This window comes from Gigantopelta aegis, unplaced genomic scaffold (genome assembly GCF_016097555.1).
Source record: "Gigantopelta aegis isolate Gae_Host unplaced genomic scaffold, Gae_host_genome ctg2416_pilon_pilon:::debris, whole genome shotgun sequence".
NCBI lineage: Eukaryota > Metazoa > Mollusca > Gastropoda > Neomphalida > Peltospiridae > Gigantopelta > Gigantopelta aegis.
The window spans coordinates 3,134-29,995 of NW_024532923.1; the positions used below are offsets into that span (position 1 = coordinate 3,134).

A 26,862-nucleotide genomic window follows, 5' to 3' on the forward strand; every position below is an offset into this window, starting at 1 on the left:
TGTCATAGTTACCTCACAATTAGGTATCAAAGTGTGTCACCCCGTGTCAAACATCATTGAAGAAATCCTCCATATTGACTTAACCTTAACCTTCAAAGTGAGGCTACCACAGGGTGTAGAAATACATTCTGATTAAAAAGAATGACCTATGACCTGATAGGGGTACAATGCAGGCTGAATCATGTCATAATTTGTGAAGTTACAAATTTTGAAAATATAAATATAATAAAATTTAATTTAATTAAAAAAATATATATATAAACTGATTAGTCTTAGATTTCCACCTATCTCTACAATTAGCATGTACATTTTTAGTCCTGTAACTGTCATAGTTACCTCACAATTAGGTATCAAAGTGTGTCACCCTGTGTCAAACATCCTACTATATCAGGCCTCAGACCAATATTAATTTCATTATGTTTTCTCATGTAGCCCCAGTAGCTGTAGCTCTTTTATTAATTTCACCAGGCCATTAGCATTTCACAGGAAACATTACCTGCCTGGGCCCAACAAACACTCAAAAGGACGACCTCTGTAGTCCAGCTCTTTTCCGCATTATATCAATATAAACAAACACATGTGGGCTAAGGGACCGAATCACACCCATTTCTATGCATTTTACACAAATTTTGCATATGACTTCAAGGTGCTCTGGGGGACAGTATGCAGTATCCAGTGTAAACCAAGTGCACATATTCACTTACCTGTCAAACCCAGTGTAACAATCCAGTATACAAAGCAGTTCCCCAGCCATTAATCACATAACAAGAAAATTATATTTTCTCGAATTCGTCCCCATATTTTGGACAACCAAATCGGTGGATAACTTTAGTCTGATGCCTATCAGACCAAAATTGTTTTCACCATGACACTCAAACTCACATATGGCATTTAAATACATGTCAAGTTGCATACAGGCAATAAAAAGAATATTTGATACCAAATATGGCTATTGGAGCCTGTTAAATGGGGGACTGCATGTGCTGCAAAAGGCGGCAATCTGCGTCAAATTATCCAAATAGTGGACTAGTAATTATGCAATAACTTTAAAAGTTACAGACATTTTTCTGAACAACAAAAAGAAACTTGCTCCATATTGTGTTCTGTGCAATTGAAATAAAGCAAGTTGGCAGGAATATGATTTTTTCAAAAAAATTCAATTTAATTTAAATTGATACATTTTCAAAAGAAAAATCCCACAAAGTTCTCTTTTTAAAAAAAATTTAAACTTTAGAACTGTAAAATTTTGGATACTGCACACAGTCAACATATGCCAATTACAAATTAGGACTGCTTGAGTATCATTCTGGTGAGGGTAATTAACAAGGTGTCTGCACACTGTAACAGGTCAAACCTGAATGCAGAGGAAATGGCACCAGCCTGCAAAGATGCAGTTCAGAATATACAGTGAACAAAAAAAGCTGTCAACTGCCACTGCATTGAAATGTTTTAATGTATCAGAACTGAAGGTGACATCACACATGACCTGATATATATAAGGGTGGACATGCATACCACAATAAGTATTTCACTGTTTTATACACTACGAGTCACATCCATGGCAGGTAATACAAGATGAAAGACACAGTTCAAGAAGAGACATGCACCTTGGAATAAGGGTAAAACTCTGCTGCATGAACATGCAAGTCCAGAATCTCACACTGAGAAGTTGCGACCAGTAGTCCGGATGAATATAGACGAGTTTGCCTTGGTCACGAAGTCGGGTTCCACTTCAGCCACCATATCCACTCCAGATTGCGAAGGTATGTCACAGCCAGTCTGCCTGCTACGTCCCATTAAGAGTATATGTACTGCGTCTGAAATGAAAGAAGAACAACAGTGTAAAGACAAAGAAGGCATGAGAATAATGGACAATGACAGAATGGTAGATGCATGGAATGCAGCTTTCAGATACCACTCAACAGCTTCCCCTGAGTGTGACGAGCCTGAAATGCAAATATTAAAAGAGGTTAAGTGGGGTCTTTGTTGAAAAGTCACACTACATTGTGTGAAATGTGACTTCACTGCTCCTGAAAGCAAATTGTACAATGAGGTGAAGACAAATAAACCTGGCCCAAATACAGCAAAAACTAATGTGGGTCTTGTTATCGGTCTCCAAGATACTCCCGTTGGCAATACGAGAGCAAGAGTGCTATTGGCAAGCATGGACATTCCACCACCGTGTCGGAGCAGCATGCAGAGAACATCATACAAGGTATCAAAGGCTGTAACAGATCTAAATGAAAAAGATATGGCACAAAAAGTTGAGCTACTGAAAGACATTAACATGAAATGTGGAAATGAACGTGATGAAATTAACATAGCCATGGATGGGAGATACAACTCCACGACAATAACAAGTCGGAAGAAACCGGGCCAGAATGCATCACAAGCTATAGGACTTGCGTGTGAAACAATGACTGAAAGAAAATTCATTGTAATTGCCTGTTTCCAGAATAAACTTTGTTGGACCGGAGCCTGGTTAAAAAACAAAGGTATTTTTGTTACATGTCCCGGTGGTCATCCTGACTGCACAGCAAACTTGCCGCCATTTGCTCTGCTGTCGGAATACGAGATGGGAAAAGATATCGGAACAGACTTGGCTCTACAAGGTATTCTCATAAAATACGTCACAACAGATGGAGATTCCAGATCATCCGCTGGAGTTGATAGTGCTTTGAAACTTCTAGATCCAATGTGGAAAGTGCAGCGGCTAGCTGATCCAACCCACTTAGGTCAGAGTCAGTTTTGTAAGTGTTACAAAGCTAACTTCAGTCCCGACATGTTTACTAGGTCCCCCCATGAACAAAAGCGTGAAGCACAGAAGGTATTCAGCCAGGATATGAAAGCAAGGTGCAGTTTAATTCTTAAAGAACTAATGAAACTACACACTGGTGATATCAGTATACTGAAACGAAACTTACCAAAGGTCCTGCAATCGACACTTTCGTGCTAAGGTGGTGACTGTTCAAAGTGTTCGCGGTACTCAGTCGTCTGCAGTGGAGGAATGACGAACAACTGGTGGCACCGATCCATGTTCCTGGATACACACAGAATCGCAGAGCTGAATATGAATGAAAATGACAAAATGTTAGTTTAATCTTCTGAAGTTCCAGTACTAAGTATTTCAGCTGTAGAACAAATGAAACTGTATACAGACACACAGAAATGTGAGGCTGCGAACCGTTCTCTCAGTGTTTCCTTACCTAAGAATGTGAACTATTCACGAACGATGACTGGGAGAGTTGCATCCACCATCCACAGGCTGAACAACGCCCCAGGGAACATCGACGATAGAAAAGTGCAAGTACTGTGGCATCAAACTGTCAGCTCGGGTGAGGCGTTCATTGTGTCAGATGGACAAAGAGTCGGACTATCAAGAAAGATACCAAAACAATCCACAGATGGTTAAAAGGCACTTAGTCCAGCAAGGAAGTAAAATTAGAGATCACTTACAATATAGACATTTGCACAGAGATCAACAAGCTGACTACAAGAAAGGATTATTAGATATTGACAGTCAAAGAGCAGACAACTCCTGTGACCACAGTTATTCAAAGTAATTTTTGTCACAAACTTTCAAGTGATACATATAATATAGGAACTATCAGTTTGCATGATAGCATTTCTGCTGTGGACATGAACCCTAGACATTGAAGATTGATTTAAACAATACAAAACAGTAATGTGAATAAATGTATGCTTTTGAATAAATGTATCATGTGATATTTATATGTGATATTTACCGTATTTTCCGGCATATAAGCCGCTACCTTTTTACTGTGAATTGCAAGGTGCGGTTTATAAAACGGTGCGGTTTATTTATGAATTTTACAGTAACCGCCGTGCGTATAAACAGCACTTTTTCTCTTTTTTTTTCTCATAATAATAATATAGCATACCAAATGACTGGGACTTAAGTATTATGATGGAATGGCTCTTTATTAATAGTCTAGTCAGGCTAGAAACAATACAACACGTGTGTATTGTTATACTTACGGTGTCAAAAATAGACTCGATCGCGAAGTTTCTTAGTTTGTTTTCTGTAACATTTATTGTTAGTAGTGCATCAGATGTGTGTGTCTGGTGTTTTAAAATGAAGTCACTCGCCTCATAGTAATGTTGTTATAGTTTGTAGCAAACACACCCAACTTGCATATTCAGTACTCCAGATAAAACGCCAGTACTGGCAGGCTAAACAATTACAATGTCATGGCCATTTACGGCCAATTGCAAAAGCCAGACCTTAACAATGACATCAAAACAGTATCTTGATATCTTTAATGCCTCTGTTTGTTACCTGTTTGTAATTTTTAATTAATATATCAGAATTTAAGTCCAGTACGAAGCTTGTGAATTAAAATCACATAATCAGATGTTTGTATTACATGTCGACATTCCCAATCTAATTAGCCCGCTAATTTATACAGAGCATAACTTTTTTGTATTTCATTATATTACATGTAATTATAAATATGTTATAAATATACAATTCTGGGCAAATATTATTTTAAAAAGGCCATCGTTTAAAAGTTATAAAACAATGATGAACCTGTACACGATCGACAGGATCGTGCTTAACTTCGGTTCACTGCCAATGGTCTATATATCCAGCTTGACCCGACCTCGTTTGAATATGTAATTTTTGCACACGGCATGCTAATTAGGTTACAGAGAAACGTGTAATCGAGTGAGTACAAGTAATTTACTTGTGAACTTTTTGGGGTTCACGCTTTGTAATCATACGGGAACAAAAAAAATGTTATCAAGTATTTTGTTTTCTTTGCAACTAATGCAAGATTACGAACAATGCATTACCAAGTTCTTGTTAATATTTTCATAAAAATAGCGGGCTTTGTCAACAGTGTGTTTTGTTTACGAAACTTACGATTAGGTGAAATGAAACTGAAAGCCACGTACACAATCGACAATTATTTATTGTTTAAATTTAAGGGATAATGGCCTCCCTTATTATTATTATTAAATACAAACAATAAATAACTGTAATTAAGTTTATGGCTGTATTTCAACCGTGGTTTATTTAAAGATGCAGTTTATGTACGGACGAAGGTCGGAACTTTGTCTAAAAACAAGGGTTTGCGGTTTATACACCAGTGCGTATAATAGGCCGGAAAATACGGTATATGTGATTTTATGACATAAAACTTTTTTTTAAATTAACCTTTGTTATTGTTTTACATTCTTATGTGTTATGCATTCTGAGATGCAAGAGGCAGCGGGGGTATTGTCCATGTCCCTGACAGACATCCCTGTTCACACATTGTATGCGCAAGCTGTTAGTTGCATGTGGCTCAGCAGATAAGTGATCTTTAAACATTCAAAGATGGTTATGGCACAGGTGACTGATATCACTGCCATCTATGTCCATCTCCTTATTAAAGACCATGAAACTTAATCTGTGAGTATTTACTGTAAGATACTGGCCTGTAATTGGTGATTTGAATTTAATAGCACCATATCCATTTGGTCTGGGGGGCCCATTCCATATTATACATTCACCATTTGGCCCTGGATCATATTTTGAAAAAATTACCCTCTGGTATTTTTGAAAAAAAAAGCCTCCATTTTGACGTATTCAATTAGCCTTAATACTCAAAGTGAGGCTGTCAAAGGGTGTAGGGATACATTCTGATTGAAAAGAATGACCTATGACCTGATAGGGGTACAATGCAAGTCAAATCATGTTATAATTTGTGAAATTACAAATTTCAAAATATAAATATAATAAAATTTAATTTAATTTAAAAAAAAAAAAATATTCATCTCCCAAACTGATAAGTTTCAGATTTCCACCTATCTTGACCATTATCATGTACATTTTGATTCCTGTAACTGTCATAGTTACCTCACAATTAGGTATCAAAGTGTGTCACCCTGTGTCAAACATCATTGAAGAAATCCTACATACTGACTTATTTAACCTTAACCTTCAAATTGAGGCTACCACAGGGTGTAGAAATACATTCTGATTGAAAAGAATGACCTATGACCTGATAGGGGTACAATGCAGGCTGAATCATGTCATAATTTGTGAAATTACAAATTTTGAAAATATAAATATAATAAAATTTAATTTAATTAAAAAAATATATATATTCATCACCCAAACTGATTAGTTTTAGATTTCCACCTATCCTGACAATTAGCATGTACATTTTGAGTCCTGTAACTGTCATAGTTACCTCACAATTAGGTATCAAAGTGTGTCACCCTGTGTCAAACATCCTACTATATCAGGCCTCAGACCACAATTAATTTCACTATGTTTTCTCATGTAGCCCCAGTGGCTGTAGCACTTTTATTAATTTCACCAGGCCATTAGCATTTCACAGGAAACATTACCTGCCTGGGCCCAACAAACACTCAAAAGGACGACCTCTGTAGTCCAGCTCTTTTCCGCATTATATCAATATAAACAAACACATGTGGGCTAAGGGACCGAATCACACACATTTCTGTGCATTTTACACAAATTTTGCATGACTTCAAGGTGCTCTGGGGGACAGTATGCAGTATCCAGTGTAAACCAAGTGCACATATTCACTAACTGCATCCTCTTACCTGTCAAACCCAGTGTAACAATCCAGTATACAAAGCAGCTCCCCAGCCATTAATCACATAACAAGAAAATTATATTTTCTCGCATTCGCCCCCATATTTTGGACAACCAAATCGGTGGATAACTTTAGTCTGATGCCCATCAGACCAAAATTGTTTTCACCTAGACACTCAAACTCACATATTGCATTTAAATACATGTCAAGTTGCATACAGGCAATAAAAAGAATATTTGATACCAAATATGGCTATTGGAGCCTGTGAAATGGGGGACTGCATGTGCTGCAAAAGGCGGCAATCTGCGTCAAATTATCCAAATAGTGGACTAGTAATTATGCAATAACTTTTAAAAGTTACAGACATTTTTCTGAACAACAAAAAGAAACTTGCTCTTTATTGTGTTCTGTGCAATTGAAATAAAGCAAGTTGGCAGGAATATGATTTTTTCAAAAAAATTCAATTTAATTTAAATTGATACATTTTCAAAAGAAAAATCCCACAAAGTTCTCTTTTTAAAAAAAATTTAAACTTTAGAACTGTAAAATTTTGGATACTGCACACAGTCAACATATGCCAATTACAAATTAGGACTGCTTGAGTATCATTCTGGTGAGGGTAATTAACAAGGTGTCTGCACACTGTAACAGGTCAAACCTGAATGCAGAGGAAATGGCACCAGCCTGCAAAGATGCAGTTCAGAATATACAGTGAACAAAAAAAGCTGTCAACTGCCACTGCATTGAAATGTTTTAATGTATCAGAACTGAAGGTGACATCACACATGACCTGATATATATAAGGGTGGACATGCATACCACAATAAGTATTTCACTGTTTTATACACTACGAGTCACATCCATGGAAGGCAATACAAGACGAAAGACACAGTTCAAGAAGGGACATGCACCTTGGAATAAGGGTAAAACTCTGCTGCATGAACATGCAAGTCCAGAATCTCACATTGAGAAGTTGCGACCAGTAGTCCGGATGAATATAGACGAGTTTGCCTTGGTCACGAAGTCGGGTTCCACTTCAGCCACCATATCCACTCCAGATTGCAAAGGTATGTCACAGCCAGTCTGCCTGCTACGTCCCATTAAGAGTATATGTACTGCGTCTGAAATGAAAGAAGAACAACAGTGTAAAGACAAAGAAGGCATGAGAATAATGGACAATGACAGAATGGTAGATGCATGGAATGCAGCTTTCAGATACCACTCAACAGCTTCCCCTGAGTGTGACGAGCCTGAAATGCAAATATTAAAAGAGGTTAAGTGGGGTCTTTGTTGGAAAGTCACACTACATTGTGTGAAATGTGACTTCACTGCTCCTGAAAGCAAATTGTACAATGAGGTGAAGACAAATAAACCTGGCCCAAATACAGCAAAAACTAATGTGGGTCTTGTTATCGGTCTCCAAGATACTCCCGTCGGCAATATGAGAGCAAGAGTGCTATTGGCAAGCATGGACATTCCACCACCGTGTCGGAGCAGCATGCAGAGAACATCATACAAGGTATCAAAGGCTGTAACAGATCTAAATGAAAAAGATATGGCACAAAAGGTTGAGCTACTGAAAGACATTCACTTGAAATGTGGAAATGAACGTGATGAAATTAACATAGCCATGGATGGGAGATACAACTCCACGACAATAACAAGTCGGAAGAAACCGGGCCAGAATGCATCACAAGCTATAGGACTTGCATGTGAAACAATGACTGAAAGAAAATTCATTGTAATTGCCTGTTTCCAGAATAAACTTTGTTGGACCGGAGCCTGGTTAAAAAACAAAGGTATTTTTGTTACATGTCCCGGTGGTCATCCTGACTGCACAGCAAACTTGCCGCCATTTGCTCTGCTGTCGGAATACGAGATGGGAAAAGATATCGGAACAGACTTGGCTCTACAAGGTATTCTCATAAAATACGTCACAACAGATGGAGATTCCAGATCATCCGCTGGAGTTGATAGTGCTTTGAAACTTCTAGACCCAATGTGGAAAGTGCAGCGGCTAGCTGATCCAACCCACTTAGGTCAGAGTCAGTTTCGTAAGTGTTACAAAGCTAACTTCAGTCCCGACATGTTTACTAGGTCCCCCCATGAACAAAAGCAAAAGCGTGAAGCACAGAAGGTATTCAGCCAGGATATGAAAGCAAGGTGCAGTTTAATTCTTAAAGAACTAATGAAACTACACACTGGTGATATCAGTATACTGAAACGAAACTTACCAAAGGTCCTGCAATCGACACTTTCGTGCTAAGGTGGTGACTGTTCAAAGTGTTCGCGGTACTCAGTCGTCTGCAGTGGAGGAATGACGAACAACTGGTGGCACCGATCCATGTTCCTGGATACACACAGAATCGCAGAGCTGAATATGAATGAAAATGACAAAATGTTAGTACTGGAACTTCAGAAGATTAAACTAAGTATTTCAGCTGTAGAGCAAATGAAACTGTATACAGACACACAGAAATGTGAGGCTGTGAACCGTTCTCTGTGTTTCCTTACCTAAGAATGTGAACTATTCACGAACGATGACTGGGAGAGTTGCATCCACCATCCACAGGCTGAACAACGCCCCGGGGAACATCGACGATAGAAAAGTGCAAGTACTGTGGCATCAAACTGTCAGCTCGGGTGACGCGTTCATTGTGTCAGATGGACAAAGAGTCGGACTATCAAGAAAGATACCAAAACAATCCACAGATGGTTAAAAGGCACTTAGTCCAGCAAGGAAGTAAAATTAGAGATCACTTACAATATAGACATTTGCACAGAGATCAACAAGCTGACTACAAGAAAGGATTATTAGATATTGACAGTCAAAGAGCAGACAACTCCTGTGACCACAGTTATTCAAAGTAATTTTTGTCACAAACTTTCAAGTGATACATATAATATAGGAACTATCAGTTTGCATGACAGCATTTCTGCTGTGGACATGAACTCTAGACATTGAAGATTGATTTAAACAATACAAAACAGTAATGTGAATAAATGTATGCTTTTGAATAAATGTATCATGTGATATTTATATGTGATATTTACCGTATTTTCCGGCATATAAGCCGCTACTTTTTTACTGTGAATTGCAAGGTGCGGTTTATAAAACGGTGCGGTTTATTTATGAATTTTACGGTAACCGCTGTGCGTATAAACAGCACTTTTTTCTCTCTTTTTTTCTCATAATAATAATATAGCATACCAAATGACTGGGACTTAAGTATTACGATGGAATGGCTCTTTATTAATAGTCTAGTCAGGCTAGAAACAATACAACACGTGTGTATTGTTATACTTACGATGTCAAAAATAGACTCGATTGCGAAGTTTCTTAGTTTGTTTTCTGTAACATTTATTGTTAGTAGTGCATCAGATGTGTGTGTCTGGTGTTTTAAAATGAAGTCACTCGCCTCATAGTAATGTTGTTATAGTTTGTAGCAAACACACCCAACTTGCATATTCAGTACTCCAGATAAAAAGCCAGTACTGGCAGCCTAAACAATGTCACGTGACACAATTACAATGTCATGGCCTTTTACGGCCAATTGCAAAAGCCGGACCTTAATAATGACATCAAAACAGTATCTTGATATCTTTAATGCCTCTGTTTGTTACCTGTTTGTAATTTTTAATTAATATATCAGAATTTAAGTCCAGTACGAAGCTTGTGAATTAAAATCACATAATCAGATGTTTGTATTACATGTCGACATTCCCAATCTAATTAGCCCGCTAATTTATACAGAGCATAACTTTTTTGTATTTCATTATATTACATGTAATTATAAATATGTTATAAATATACAATTCTGGGCAAATATTATTTTAAAAAGGCCATCGTTTAAAAGTTATAAAACAATGATGAACCTGTACACGATCGACAGGATCGTGCTTAACTTCGGTTCACTGCCAATGGTCTATATATCCAGCTTGACCCGACCTCGTTTGAATATGTAATTTTTGCACACGGCATGCTAATTAGGTTACAGAGAAACGTGTAATCGAGTGAGTACAAGTAATTTACTTGTGAACTTTTTGGGGTTCAAGCTTTGTAATCATACGGGAACAAATAAAATGTTATCAAGTATTTTTTTTTCTTTGCAACTAATGCAAGATTACGAACAATGCATTACCAAGTTCTTGTTAATATTTTCATAAAAATAGCGGGCTTTGTCAACAGTGTGTTTTGTTTACGAAACTTACGATTAGGTGAAATGAAACTGAAAGCCACGTACACAATCAACAATTATTTATTGTTTAAATTTAAGGGAGAATGGCCTCCCTTATTATTATTATTAAATACAAACAATAAATAACTGTAATTAAGTTTATGGCTTTATTTCAACTGCGGTTTATTTAAAGGTGCGGTTTATGTACGGACGAAGGTCGGAACTTTGTCTAAAAACAAGGGGTGCGGTTTATACACCAGTGCATATAATAGGCCGGAAAATACGGTATATGTGATTTTATGATATAAAACTTTTCTTTAAATTAACCTTTGTTATTGTTTTACATTCTTATGTGTTATGCATTCTGAGATGCAAGAGGCAGCGGGGGTATTGTCCATGTCCCTGACAGACATCCCTGTTCACACATTGTATGCGCAAGCTGTTAGTTGCATGTGGCTCAGCAGATAAGTGATCTTTAAACATACAAAGATGGTTATGGCACAGGTGACTGAAGTCACTGCCATCTATGTCCATCTCCTTATTAAAGACCATGAAACTTAATCTGTGAGTATTTACTGTAAGATACTGGCCTGTGATTGGTGATTTGAATTTAATAGCACCATATCCATTTGGTCTGGGGGGCCCATTCCATATTATACATTCACCATTTGGCCCTGGATCACATTTTGAAAAAATTACCCTCTGGTATTTTTGAAAAAAAGCCTCCATTTTGACGTATTCAATTAGCCTTAATACTCAAAGTGAGCCTGTCAAAGGGTGTAGGGATATATTCTGATTGAAAAGAATGACCTATGACCTGATAGGGGTACAATGCAAGTCAAATCATGTTATAATTTGTGAAATTACAAATTTCAAAATATAAATATAATAAAATTTAATTTAATTTAAAAAAAAAAAAAATATTCATCTCCCAAACTGATAAGTTTCAGATTTCCACCTATCTTGACAATTATCATGTACATTTTGAGTCCTGTAACTGTTATAGTTACCTCACAATTAGGTATCAAAGTGTGTCACCCCGTGTCAAACATCATTGAAGAAATCCTACATACTGACTTATTTAACCTTAACCTTCAAAGTGAGGCGACCACAGGGTGTAGAAATACATTCTGATTGAAAAGAATGACCTATGACCTGATAGGGATACAATGCAGGCTGAATCATGTCATAATTTGTGAAATTACAAATTTTGAAAATATAAATATAATAAAAATTAATTTAATTAAACAAAAATATATATATTCATCACCCAAACTGATTAGTTTTAGATTTCCACCTATCTTGACAATTAGCATGTACATTTTGAGTCCTGTAACTTTCATAGTTACCTCACAATTAGGTATCAAAGTGTGTCACCCTGTGTCAAACATCCTACTATATCAGGCCTGAGACCACAATTAATTTCACTATGTTTTCTCATGTAGCCCCAGTGGCTGTAGCACTTTTATGAATTTCACCAGGCCATTAGCATTTCTCAGGAAACATTACCTGCCAGGGCCCAATGAACACTCAAAAGGACGACCTCTGTTGTCCAGCTCTTTTCCGCGTTATATCAATGTAAACACACACACGTGGGCTAAGGGACCGAATCACACCCATTTCTGTGCATTTTACACAAATTTTGCATGACTTCAAGGTGCTCTGGGGAACAGTATGCAGTATCCAGTGTAAACCAAGTGCACATATTCACTAACTGCATCCTCTAACCTGTCAAACCCAGTGTAACAATCCAGTATACAAAGCAGCTCCCCAGCCATTAATCACATAAAAAGAAAACTATATTTTCTCGCATTAGTTTCCTTATTTTGGACAACCAAATGGGTGGATAACTCTAGTCTGATGCCAAATCACTTAACAGCGGACATTTTGCAATTATTTCAGTAGGGTCTTACTTTAAGTTTTTTCTTGAAGGCGTAGCTAGCACCATCCGAGTTCTGGTTATCTTTCTTCTTCTTGCACAGCAGCAACGAGCGTTCGTACAGGAACATGTGTCGGTGCATGGCCTTGAACCGCAGGTCCCGGATACGGTCCTTCTCGTGTTCCGTCCACATGTTGAAACTGCCAACATTAGTAGACGGCCAAAGTCAGAAAGAATTTCCTGTAAAAAAATAAATCACATTTCATTTTAAAATATTTTGTGTTCCATCCACATTGAAACTGTCATGCATTAGTAGACGGCCAAGGTCATGAAAGATTTTCCTTTAAAAAACAACAATCACATTTCAGTTTCATCTATTTTCAAGATTGTGCCCAATTAATATATTCAAGTAGTCTCCTAAATAAATATGACGAAATTCATTAGATGTATACCATTTTTGTTATTTCAATACTTGTATTCGTTGAGAGAGTTAAACTCTTGTTTGCCTTGTTTAACAGCACCCAGTGTTCTCGCTGCTCCATTTAAGCGGGGCGCTCCGCCCCGCTATTCCATTTTGCCGCCCTCCTTTCACGTTCCCCGCCCTCCTTTATTTTTGAGCGCCCCTCTTTATTTTCCAGCACCTATCTCCGCCATTTCCAAATGCACTTTTTTCCACACAAAAAAACAACGATCAGTCTGCACACTGGACATCAACGGAAACAAGCTGCGTTGTGTACAAAAAAGGAATTGACGAAACATTTACGACAGTTACAGTAACGTAATTTAAAAGTATTTTTAACAGCCTCTATTTTGTCCAATACCTGTATCCATTTGTATGTTTGATAGACACATTAAAAGTTATATTTTATGTAAGCAATGAAAACATTTAATTTTTTACGGATTTGGCAATCTCCGATTGAAAAAACCCCTCTTATTTGGCGCCAAATTTGTCACGTGATCAGAACGGTCATTCTGTCTTTTGTTTCCACTAACTATCGTCTGATATTTTGTCCTCAGTTGCAGATATAATTGGTTGAAACTGATGATTTTTACTTTCTGTTATTCTGTTTATTCAGCAGTTCTTTATAAAATATTGTAAACTTTTCATTTTGAGGAGATATGAACGCTTATAAAAACAACGGAAGTGGTAGTGTTTATCATTACAATCATTTATTTTGAGTGCCAAATAATCTATACACCGCCTTTACAAAAACGAAACTACTTTTTATCAGCTGGCGATAATATTTTATCACAGCAATCGATTCATTCGATGAAGATGGAAATAACAAAAATGTATCTGACATTAGGAGATCACTTTACAAACATCTTTATTATTTTTCGTATGTCTTGAAATCTTTATTAAAAATAATAATATTAAAACTTTGATCGGTCCAGCAAAACCGGAACTGCCTGATATCATCTTCGGTTCAGTTAAAAGACGAGTTTTTGTAGGCAAAATAAGGAGTATGTCTTTTCTCAGTCTATCAACACACAACAATATGATAACCAAACTACTCCCCCACCCCCCCCCCCCTCTTTTTTTTTTTTGGTTTTCGTTTATTGGTGGTGGGATTTTTCGGGGGGGGGGGGGGTTTGAAGGGTGTAGTGCCGACTGGCCGCCCTCCTTTAATTTTCACCCAGCGAGAACACTGCAGCACCACTAGAGCACATTGATTTATTAATTATCGGCTATTGGATGTCAAATGTTTGCTAATTTTGACATATAGTCTTAGAGAAATAGCCAAATGGGCCCACTGACAGGGATCGATCCCAAACTGACTGAGCATCAAGCAAGCGCTTTACCACTGGGCTATGTTCCACCAACTGGTTGAGACAGAGACAGGGACCTCTAAAACAGGATGTAAAATGGTCATGTCAAAACAGACGATAATACTGTACCACACACTGAACAGTTGAAAATGTTTAACTACATGTATATAATTATACTGATTTTTATTTATGCAAACACTCTATCTAACAATGGACAGTTAAATTTATTCAACCATATCTGTCACATAAACTGTGCTATGCATACTGACACTGTATCTGGATAAGGACAGTAGACTGTTTAACCCTATTCCCCATATAAACTGTGCTATGTATACTAACACTGCATCTGATGATAGACAGTAGACTATGTTTAACCCTATTCCCCACATAAACTGTGCTATGTATACTAACACTGTATCTGATGATAGACAGTAGACTATGTTTAACCCTATTCCCCACATAAACTGTGCTATGCATACTAACACAGCATCTGATGATTTGACAGTAAACTATGTTTAACCCTATTTACCACATAAACTGAGCTATGCATACTGATACTGTATCTGATGATAGACAGTAAACTATGTTTAACCCTATTTCCCACATAAACTGTGCTATGTATACTAACACTGTATCTGATAATAGACAGTAGACTCTTTAACCCTATTCCCCACATAAACTGTGCTATGTATACTAACACTGTATCTGATGATAGACAGTAGACTATGTTTAACCCTATTCCACACATAAACTGTGCTATGCATACTAACACTGTATCTGGATATGGACAGTAGACTCTTTAACCCTATTCCCCACATAAACTGTTCTATGCATACTAACACTGTTATCACAGTTATCACAGCGATCGATTCATTCGATGAAGATGGAAATAACAAAAATGTATCTGACATTAGGAGATCACTTTACAAACATATTTATTGTTTTTCGTATATCTTGAAATCTTTATTAAAAATAATATTAAAACTTTGATCGGTCCAGCAAAACCGGAACTGCCCGTGAATGTCAGACCGATATCATCTTCGGTTCAATTAAAAGACGAGTTTTTTTTATAAACCCCTTTGCATTTTTTTGTAGGCAAAATAAGGAGTATGTCTTTTCTCAAAGTCTACTAACACACAACAATATGATAATCAAACTACTCCCCCCCCCCCCCCCCCCCCCCCTTTTTTTTTTTTTTTTTTTTTCTTCGTTTATTGGTGGGGGTTTTTTGGGGTTTTTTTGAAGGGTGTGGTGCTGACCAGCCGCCCTCCTTTAATTTTCACACAGCGAGAACACTGGTACACTATGTTTAACCCTATTTCCCACACAAACTGTGCTATGTATACTGACACTGTATCTGATGATAGACAGTAGACTATGTTTACCCCTATTTCCCACACAAACTGTGCTATGTATACTGACACTGTATCTGATGATAGACAGTAGACTATGTTCCACCTTATTCCCCACATAAACTGTGCTATGCATACTAACACTGTATCTGATGATAGACAGTAGACTATGTTTAACCCTATTTCCCACATAAACTGTGCTATGTATACTAACACTGTATCTGATCATAGACAGTAGACTATGTTTAACCCTATTCCCCACATAAACTGTGCTATGCATACTAACACTGTATCCAATGATGGACACCTGGTGCATGCTGTCGTTGAGGTAGCATAAGACTCCCAGCATTGTGTCGACAGCTTCCTATAGCTGACTCTCCAACTCACGGTCCTCGCCCGTGAACCGCAACATCTCCTGCAACACAAACACCACATCAACCTGACACTGTCACATCATATAGGGAAGGAATATACATTGTATACTGTCAACCTGACACTGTCATACCATATAGGGAAGGAATATACATTGTAAACTGGCAACCTGACACTGTCATGTCATATCATATAGGGAAGGAATATACATTGTATACTGTGCTGGAGCACAAACACGTCAACCTCACACTGTCATACCATATAGGGAAGGAATATACATTGTAAACTGTCAGCCTGACACTGTCATATCATATAGGGAAGGAATATACATTGTAAACTGGCAACCTGACACTGTCATATCATATAGGGAAGGACTATACATTGTATACTGTGCTGGAGCACAAACACGTCAACCTCACACTGTCATACCATATAGGGAAGGAATATACATTGTAAACTGTCAGCCTGACACTGTCATACCATATAGGGAAGGAATATACATTGTAAACTGTCAGCCTGACACTGTCATATCATATAGGGAAGGAATATACATTGTATACTGTCAATCTGACACTGTCATATCATATAGGGAAGGAATATACATTGTAAACTGTCAACCTGACACTGTCATACCATATAGGGAAGGAATATACATTGTAAACTGTCAACCTGACACTGTTATACCATATAGGGAAGGAATATACATTGTAAACTGTCAGTCTGACACTGTCACATCATATAGGGAAGGAATATACATTGTAAACTGTCAGTCTGACACTGTCACACCATATAGGGAAGGAATATACATTGTAAACTGTCAGTCTGACACTGTCATACCATATAGGGAAGGAATATACATTGTAAACTGTCAGTCTGACACTGTCACATCATATAGGGAAGGAATATACATTGTAAACTGTCAGTCTGACACTGTCACACCATATAGGGAAGGAATATACATTGTAAACTGTCAGTCTGACACTGTCATACCATATAGGGAAGGAATATACATTGTAAACTGTCAGTCTGACACTGTCATATCATATAGGGAAGGAATATACATTGTATACTGTGCTGGAGCACAAACACGTCAACCTCACACTGTCATACCATATAGGGAAGGAATATACATTGTAAACTGTCAGCCTGACACTGTCATGTCATATAGGGAAGGAATATACATTGTAAACTCTCAACCTGACACTGTCATATCATATAAGGAATATACATTGTATACTGTCAACCTGACACTGTCATGTCATATCATATAGGGAAGGAATATACATTGTAAACTGTCAGTCTGACACTGTCATATCATATAGGGAAGGAATATACATTGTATACTGTGCTGGAGCACAAACACGTCAACCTCACACTGTCATACCATATAGGGAAGGAATATACATTGTATACTGTCAGCCTGACACTGTCATATCATATAGGGAAGGAATATACATTGTAAACTGTCAGCCTGACACTGTCATACCATATAGGGAAGAAGAAGGAAATGTTTTATTTAACGACGCACTCAACACATTTTATTTACTGTTATATGGCGTCAGACATATGGTTAAGGACCACACAGATATTGAGAGAGGAAACCCTCTGTCGCCACGTCATAGGCTACTCTTTTCAATTAGCAGCAAGGGTACTTTTATATGCACCATCCCACAGACAGGGTGGTACATACCACGGCCTTTGATATACATGTGTACCAGTCGTGGTGCATTGGCTGGAACGAGAAATAGCCTAATGGTTATCATATAAGGAAGGTATATACACTGTAAACTGATGGCGAGTGTGTCCTGTATTGTGATTGGTTAATTACATTCTTTTTCTGGAATCAAATGAAAATAACACCTGGAAAGCTAATGAAGTCATTAGAAAGTGACATCATTAGCAATTGGAACAGGCCAAGTTGATGGTTCAAGGGTCTGCAGTTAGATTGTAGCCAGGTATTTTATTCAAGAAATACCACATATACAGTTATTTCCAAAGAAAAACTATTCAGTTTACAATGGACATAACCATATGGAGTTTTTAGATTTGAGTGAGTTATTGTCTATTTAATGCCTGCAAATGTTTTATTTTTAACCTCAGGCTAATGACTACGGTAAAAAATGACATTTGCGGGATGAAATAAGACAATAACACCTGCAAAATTAAAAACTAAATATGGTTATCTCCTAAATGTATGTTTTTTAATTACTGCCATTTAGAACACTAGTCAAGAGAAAGAGAAAGAGCAAGAGACAGAGACGGACACGGAGACGGAGACGGAGACGGAGACGGAGACGGAGACGGAGACAGAGACAGAGACAGAGAGACAGAGAAAGAGAGACAGAGACAGACAAAGAAAGAGACGGAGACAGAGAGACAGAGACAGAGACAGAGACAGAGAGACAGAGACAGAGAGACAGAGACAGAGACACAGAGACAGAGACACAGAGACAGAGAGACAGAGAAAGAGAGAGAGAGGCAGAGACAGACAGAGAGACAGAGAAAGAGACAGACAGAGAGACAGAGAAAGAGAGAGAGAGGCAGAGAGAGAGAGATATTGGGGAGAAGGAGAGATTTCTTTAACATCTCAGAACCATTATCTACAGACACTGAAAGACATAACATTCTTATTTTTACAGTCACCATGATTGTACTCATAAAAAAAGAGAGTAAAATGTGTTGTGATTATTGTTATGGATTTAGAAGCTTTAGTCATCTGCATTCTCATCAGTGTTCATTCTTCTTCTGACTCCACCCTGGAGCACCACACTGGTGGGAGTCAGCTCTTACTACATGCACATATTTTATTTCTTTGCAACCATGAAACAGATTTAAGCATCAGTGGAAGTTGTTTTAGGAGAAAGAATAACTAACCTTGAGTAGTAGCTGGTATTTGGTGATTCTCTGAATCGGTTTGAGTAAGAAAGCTCCGAGGGGTAATTTGTGACCAAGCCTTCTTTGACACTCCTGCAGAGAAACAAACATAATAATGAGAACAAAAATAACAACCTACATGTAGCTTTGCATAACTAATTAAGAGAAAATGATAACAAAACTATGATCATTTAAGAAACAAATTAGCAAAATGAAAAGATATATCTGCAGTTTGTATCACTGATTAAAACATTAAAACAATAATGTTATGTATCAAGTCATTTCAAACAAATATGAAACAGAAACATTTGAGAATGTTTGTTTGAAAAGTTTGTTTTGTTTAGTGACACCACTAGAGCACATTGATAAATTAATCATTGGCTATTGGATGTCAAACATTTTGTAATTATGACTCGTAGTCATCAGAGGAAACCTGCTACATTTTTCCTAATGCAACAAGGGATCTTTTATTTACCTAATGACATTGTCACTTGTTAAATATTGTTACTAGTATATAAATTATAATTGCCCAATGATATTGTAAATATTATAACATGTATTGTTTTCCTTTTTTCTTGATGCTGATATTATTATTATTCATGTCTGTATAATTCATATACAGAAATAAATGAATTGAATTGAATTGAATATGCACTTTCCCTACAGACAGAAAAGCACATACCACGGCCCCTGGCCAGTTGTGGTGCACTTGTTAGAATGGATGGATCAACCGAGGTGGTTCCATTCTGCGATGCAAGCACCTCAAATGAATGTTTATTTGATGACACAGAAGCACAAAATTTAGGATAACCTGTATTGGGGTTGCTGATCAAGATTTTTTAACTGGGATTTTGCCATCTAAGGGGTTTTGAAAGAGAAAATTTGGTAATGTGAATTGTTGCTTGGAATCCACATTACCACCACATGAGTTACATTGTATATAGGTAGAATACTTCCACTATCACCACATAGGCTAGTCTTTATAAGCAGCAAGCCCCTGCACGTGCTGTAATCTTTGCGAATGGCCAATACAGCACAAAATTGAAATTTTGAGTAAAAGTCAGTATCTATCTGTGATATTTGTATTTTTGCACAGTTCTTTAGACTGTGTTTTAGTTTAAATCTTGAATTTTTATATTGATATTGATCATCACCTTATTTGTTTGCATTACCATAGTTTGACACCCAATAACTGATGTATTTTTCATGCTGGGTTGTCGTTAAACATTCATTCATTCATTCATTTGCTCTAAGTTTCCAAACAGAATATTTTTCTTTCCTTCTAATTCGGGTGGAATTAAATGCTGCATGGATCGGTTGTTCCTTTCCAAATAATATTCCTGGAAAAAAAACTATAAAAAAACACCTAATATCATTCTCAATTTCAATATTTGCTCCATACAATATTTATTAAACACGTTTGATATAACTGTTATTCTCCGGTCTTTCTTAAATATGTTTTTGATAATATGTATATCTCTGAAAATTTGAAACATTTATTGAATACACTGAGGCTTTCAGATGACAGCATATGAGACATTTTTGTACAATAAATATTTACAATAACAAGATGACAAGAATTCTTCATAAAATTATGAAGTGTTTATTTCCAAAAATCGATATCTGCCAATTTTCAAATTTTGGAGTTAACAGTGAAGGTATTCCAATGTTGATACAATTCAGCAAAACGATAATATAAGTTGTAGAAGCATCACGAGGGGTATATGGCTTTTTATGTACCCTCTGTGTGTTCTTTTACCTCGAGCAGACATGATAGCACATCCATGACCTTTGATATACATGTACCAGTCGTGGTGCACTGGCTGGAACGAGAAATAGCCTAACGAGCCCACCGATCGATCCCAGACCTACTGTTCATCAAGCGAGGGCTTTACCACTGGTCCCTATTAGCTAAAAACAAATCCCCTAAAATGAATATGTGAAAGAGTGCGCCTTTAACTCTGACCTGCGTTTGGCCTGTAGGGTGTCGATCTCTGGCAGGGATGAAGATGACATGGAGGAGTACGAACTGCACTGTGTGTTCGAGTCCGTTGCCATGGAGATGTCCGACATGTGGGCGAGGCTGCTGTTGCTGCTGCTGTAGGCGGGCGAGCTGATGTGGATTGGGTGCTGGATGTCCGACTTGTCAAACACGCGGTGCTACGTGACAGCAGAAGAAAGGAATGTCAAGAAAAAAGGAAATCTCAAAACAACTGATTTAAATACATGTAGTAGCTGTTCACTCCCCCCTGAATTCCGCAGCAAACATTTTAAAATTCCACGGTAAAATTTGACATATTCTGCGGAAAATTTGATGAATTCTGTAGCAAATTCTGCAACATATAAAACTGAAAAATAACACTTAAAATTAAAACTAGACGTTCAAAATGTTACAGATTTATTTTAAAATCACGAAAAAGCAGACGATTTATGTTTTAAGCCGACGGGTGCTTCCGGAAGATTGAATCATTAAAACTTGAAATGGAAACAATATGGAAAAAAGCCCTCCTGTTTTTACGCTTACGGATTTTTTGTTAAATGTGATTTGTGATTAATAAATACTTAAATATTGTTGCTTAACATCACGATTCCAACAATCGATACTAATATGTTAATATAATTATTTTATATTAAATAGAATGGAATTGCTCAATCCCATTTCGTATTTGTGGAATCTGTCAAAATGTAATTACAACCAGTCTTCGTCGGTTTCCGTAACCTACGCACCGAGCAATGATCGGAACATCTCGCCACAATCCATTGCGCTCTATCTTGCGAGAATTTCCGATTCAATGACAGAAACTAAAGGCTGGTTCCAAACGCAGGTTACACAGACTAGTAACTGTGAGGCGGTTACTAGTCCAGCCTGTAATAACTTAAAAGAAAAGAAACAAATGATTTATGTTTCTATTTATTACTGCATGGAAAGTAAACACTATTAAAAAAAACATGTTTAATGTTACAAGTGATTTTCCACAGACGAACAACTATTCTGCACGATGGTGCAAATTCTGCGGAATTCAGGAGGGACTGGCTGTTAATTTGTTGTATAGAGCTCATTTCAGGTGATCATTGTGTATATATTTCAGATGTATGGAACTCAATAAAAGAAGGAAACATATAACCTGTATGCATATGGTTAAATACATGCCTCGAGCTCTTATCATACAGCACCACTTCTCTGACAAACGGACGAACGTAAATTCAGCTGTTCGTCAGATAACATTTAGGGCTTTTTCCAGCATTTGCCTCATTGTCAAAATTTAATTAATTAATTAACTAATTAAAGAAGTAAAATATCAAGTTGTTGTTTTGAGAATCAAAACACACTGCCCAAACAATATAAAAAGTGACTTTGTCAGTTTTTTAAATTTTGAATATTCGCCCCTTCGTCGGAGTACCGACGATATGATCATTAAATATATATGGCAACACATAAATAGTAACTGCAAATATTGACTGCAACCAAAACCTTCATCCATAGTATGAGGAAGTTAACTGTGTTGGTGGCAGCGTATCGCACAGTACTGACATACGATTACACCTTACACCTCTATAATTTATTTTAGGATTGTCTGTTATTTCTTTTTTACGTTCATCAGGGTATGAAAACAAAAAATCATCTGCAAACTGTGTGAATCGGCGAAGCAATTCTCACATCAGTTTGCAGATTATTTTTTCATATCCCTATAATGTAAAAGAAATAACAGACAATACTTATAAGTAAATTTGAATCATACTTACTAATAGTAACAATAAAAGTTCTTATTTTATTTTGAATTATTTTGGATCCATAAACAATAACGCTCAATAAGACAACTTGCCCATATAAAATGATGTCATCAGATATGACGTTCCCTGACGCTGTAATTTTTACATTCATCGAGAATTGATCAAACTCTCTTTGCTACGTCTGGGAAGATGTTATACTGTAACAAATGTAACGGAAATTTAATTATACAGGCATAACTACTATAAAAGCAAATTAATTTTGGTCTCAAATATCATGTATTCCCTTATGTGTTTGTTTCCATACAGAAAGAGTTATAGAGGACATTCACCAATTCCCCAAAGTGGTCCACATCTTGTGTTAAGTGCAAGTCTAACATACTCACTCTGGCCGATTTCTCCAGCGAGAGGGGACTTCTTTTATTGTTTTCTAGTAACACCTTCCTCCTGACCTCGGGGTCAAGGTCAGTCTGGTCGAAGCCATTGTAACCCGTCGAGGCCGGCGTCTGTGGCGGCATGGGTTCTGGGAGCACGTGCTGCACGGGGCGTGACCGCGATGGTTTGGACACCAGACTGCGCAGACTTTCCTTCCTCTTCTCACACATCTTCTGAACGTCCTCAATCCGCTTCAGCACCTGCTGTACTACGGCCTGCAGGTAGATCACATAGACAGAAGGTTGAGAAGTTTTGTTTTGTTTAACAACACCACTAGAACACATTGATTTATTAATCATCGGCTATTGATGTCAAACATATGGTCATTTTGACAGTCATAGAGATGAAACCCACTACATTTTTTCATTCGTAGCAAGGGATCTTTTATATGCACCATCCCACAGCCAGGATAGCACATACCACAGCATTTGATATACCAGTCATGGTGCACTGGCTAGAGTGAGAAATAGCCCAATAGGCTAGACCGACTGCGCATCAAGCGAGGGTTTTACCAACAGGCTACGTCCTGCCTACAAAATTAATGAATTAAAGGCTAGACTTTTTGATAATTCTTTGCCAATGTCATTTTATAATTTTAGCAAGTTTTGATCACACATGACTTCTAAACATTGTTTCAGTAAAATATGACCCATGATACACAACAAAAATATTACTCATGGTATGAATTTGGCTAGGATTGGTTAAATGTTGGTTTCAGAATGACTCTTTCATTTTGTTTGTTCTAAAATGTTCTTTAAATTACTGACTGTAATACAACTAGAGGTACAATATAGGTAAACATGCCAATGAAAAGTAAGAATCTGTCATTTCGTACCTGCTCCAGAAAACCATACCATGTTGTTATCGAAGTGAATCGCATGATTTTAAAATAAATTAATCCAGGCCTCTACTTTAACTTCTCCATCTAGAAGCCAGATGGCGCCTACTTGTAATTTTATATACGAGATAGTATGAAATGTTTTAGGTACCAAAAAATCAGACCAATCTATTAACAGACTTGATTTGGATTTATCATTTATTGTTTAGAAGTGTCTTACTTTTTACGTATATTAGGTGTGTATTGAAGTCGTATTCTAAAAGTAATCTACTTTCTCATACCCGTGTTTCTGTGGTCATCATGCCGTCAAAGGCTTGATGGAATTCCCTCGGGTTACTCGGCCTGAGACCGCGGACCGTGTTCAATCTCCCGCAACGCCTTGTCCACCCCCACCTGGGTCTGACACTGTTCTATTGGCTGATTGGCCAACATGTCGACGCCACGGTTACACCACCTGTTAGCCTGAAATATTAACATATATGTGAAAACTGAAAATGATGAACATGTCTATAAAAAATCTTTAGGGTACTTGCAAACAGTGTTCGACAAATGTTTGAGAAATTCACAACCGGCCTCAGTGGTGCAGTGGTTAAGCTATCAGACTACAGGCTGGTAGGTACAGGGTTCACAGCTGGGTACCGGCTCCATCCCAGAGCGAGTTCTTAAGGACTCAATGGGTAGGTGTAAGGCCACTACACTCTCTTCTCTCTCACTAACCACTAACCAACTAACAACTAACCCACTGTCCTGGACAGATAGCTAAGGTGTGTGTTCAAGACAGCAATGTTCTTTAAATTAACCACATTTTAATAATTTTCTAGAAAATACCTCACATATCTCATATCCAGTGAGTTCTGGTACCCTATGTATTATAGCAATACAGTAGATAATTTCCACTAGCCAATGTAGACCACAGAATCACTAGCCTGGACCGAGGGCCAGTGGATTTGCCAAACCCTCCAATAGATATTGTGCAAGTCGACACCATGTATATATTGCATGCAATGCATTTAGAAAGTTTTCATCTAATTGTCATCACTATTCATACTTACCTAGTGCTAGCACAACCAATATGCTACCAAACTCGAATTATCATCCACTGTAGAATTGTCTCTTTTACTGGAAGTGCTAACACAGTAAGTTGAATAAGACTAATTCATATTTCACACCATTTTGCTCATTGCACTGCTCCGAAATAGTAAGAGTAAAAAGTTTGTAAATCGCTTTCACAATAACAATGGCCGACTTACTTTTTTTTTTCTGTAAGAAAGTATTGGACATATTAATTGAAAAGATTACTTTTTGCAAGTACACTCTGCCTAACAACAATGGCGGAACGTCTTGGTCACTTTCAGAAATTGATAGCCGATTCCATTACAAATTTGACCATTTTGCTAACAACATGTACATGTGTATCAATAAAATAATGGAGATATGAATTGCCGTTTGTTTCCCCAATAAACTGTGTCAGTGAAACAGCAACTGAGGCCTAAATAACATATAAGTGTGTTTCAGGTTTCATATCTATGTTTACACAAAATTCAGGGACGCTACCGGTACATAACATTAAGGTAGGTCGGGAAACCACAAACACACATTTTATTTTTTAGCCTAATGTTACTCACCTTTTCCAGTCTATCATGTAGATCCTGCGACTTGATGAGGATTTTGTTGTGTCGCCGTAGCAACTCTTTATACTGTTCACACATGCGCTGCAGTTCCATGCACTTGGGTCGAATGCAGTCAACAGCATAGTGCTCGTCGGCTATCAGCTGTTCCCCGCTCGAACGCATGTTCTCGGCCAGGGTCAGGTCCCTCTGTGAAATATAAAAAGTTTGTTTTGTTTAACGACACCACTAGAGGACATTAATTTATTAATCATCGGCTATTATCTTGAGGCACTGTGTAAAAAAACATCCAGAAAACTATATGTGGGAGAAACAGATGGATTGACACAGATGGAGATGAAATCTGTAGCCCTCCAGGAGAGGACTAAAAGATTAGCTGCAGTCAAAAAATGTATTAATTAAAAAATCAATTTTTTTAATTACATGTATCAGGCTATAGGTAGTTAAAAAAAAAAATCTTCTTAATACATGTAGTTTTTTCTGCTACGGATTTCAGATTTTTTTTTTTTTTTTATCAAAATTGTTTAAATTTTATATATATATATATATATAGTATGAAATGTTTTAGTCGCCAAATGAATATTGGTTACAATGTAGAGGGCTGTAATCAGACCAATCTATTAGCAGACTTGACTTGGAAGTGATGGTCTTATTCAACTTAATATGTTAGCACTTTCGGTATAGGAGACAATTTTTCAGTGGACGATATAACTCGGGTTGGGTAACAAATTGGTTGTGCTAGCACTAGGTAAGTATGAATAATGATGACAATCAGATGAAAACTTTGTAAATGCATTGCTTGCAGTATATACATTGTGTCAACTTGCACGATATCGGGCAAGATATCTTGCCTGTAGCAGGGTTTGGCAAATCCACTGGCCCTCAGTCCCGCGGCTAGTGAATTTCTGGTCTGCATCAGCTAGTGATAATTAGAATCTACTGTATTACATAGGGCACCAGGACTCACACTGGAACGAAGTCTGCATCAGCTAGTGATAATTAGAATCTACTGTATTACATAGGGCACCAGGACTCACACTGGAACGAAGTCTGCATCAGCTAGTGATAATTAGAATCTACTGTATTACATAGGGCACCAGGACTCACACTGGAACGAAGTCTGAATCAGCTAGTGATAATTAGAATCTACTGTATTACATAGGGCACCAGGACTCGCACTGGAACGAAGTCTGCATCAGCTAGTGATAATTAGAATCTACTGTATTACATAG

At 37.4% G+C, this 26,862-nt stretch overlaps 1 protein-coding gene across 1 annotated transcript in view; it reads right to left on the minus strand.

Annotated features, from left to right (window-relative positions):
- Positions 1 to 1,386: 1,386 nt before the first annotated feature.
- LOC121391438 (guanine nucleotide exchange factor DBS-like) overlaps positions 1,387 to 26,862 on the minus strand; it is a 48,307-nt gene continuing 22,831 nt past the window's right edge. Inside the window, 15 exon segments of the mRNA XM_041523075.1 lie at positions 1,387 to 1,817; positions 2,925 to 3,064; positions 3,207 to 3,373; positions 7,487 to 7,696; positions 8,810 to 8,949; positions 12,667 to 12,839; positions 12,842 to 12,872; positions 16,041 to 16,169; positions 19,001 to 19,135; positions 20,954 to 21,160; positions 23,116 to 23,379; positions 24,284 to 24,362; positions 24,364 to 24,464; positions 25,628 to 25,819; positions 26,482 to 26,549. Of these exon segments, the coding sequence (XP_041379009.1) occupies positions 8,872 to 8,949; positions 12,667 to 12,839; positions 12,842 to 12,872; positions 16,041 to 16,169; positions 19,001 to 19,135; positions 20,954 to 21,160; positions 23,116 to 23,379; positions 24,284 to 24,362; positions 24,364 to 24,464; positions 25,628 to 25,819; positions 26,482 to 26,549 (1,457 nt within the window). The 3' untranslated portion in view covers positions 1,387 to 1,817; positions 2,925 to 3,064; positions 3,207 to 3,373; positions 7,487 to 7,696; positions 8,810 to 8,871.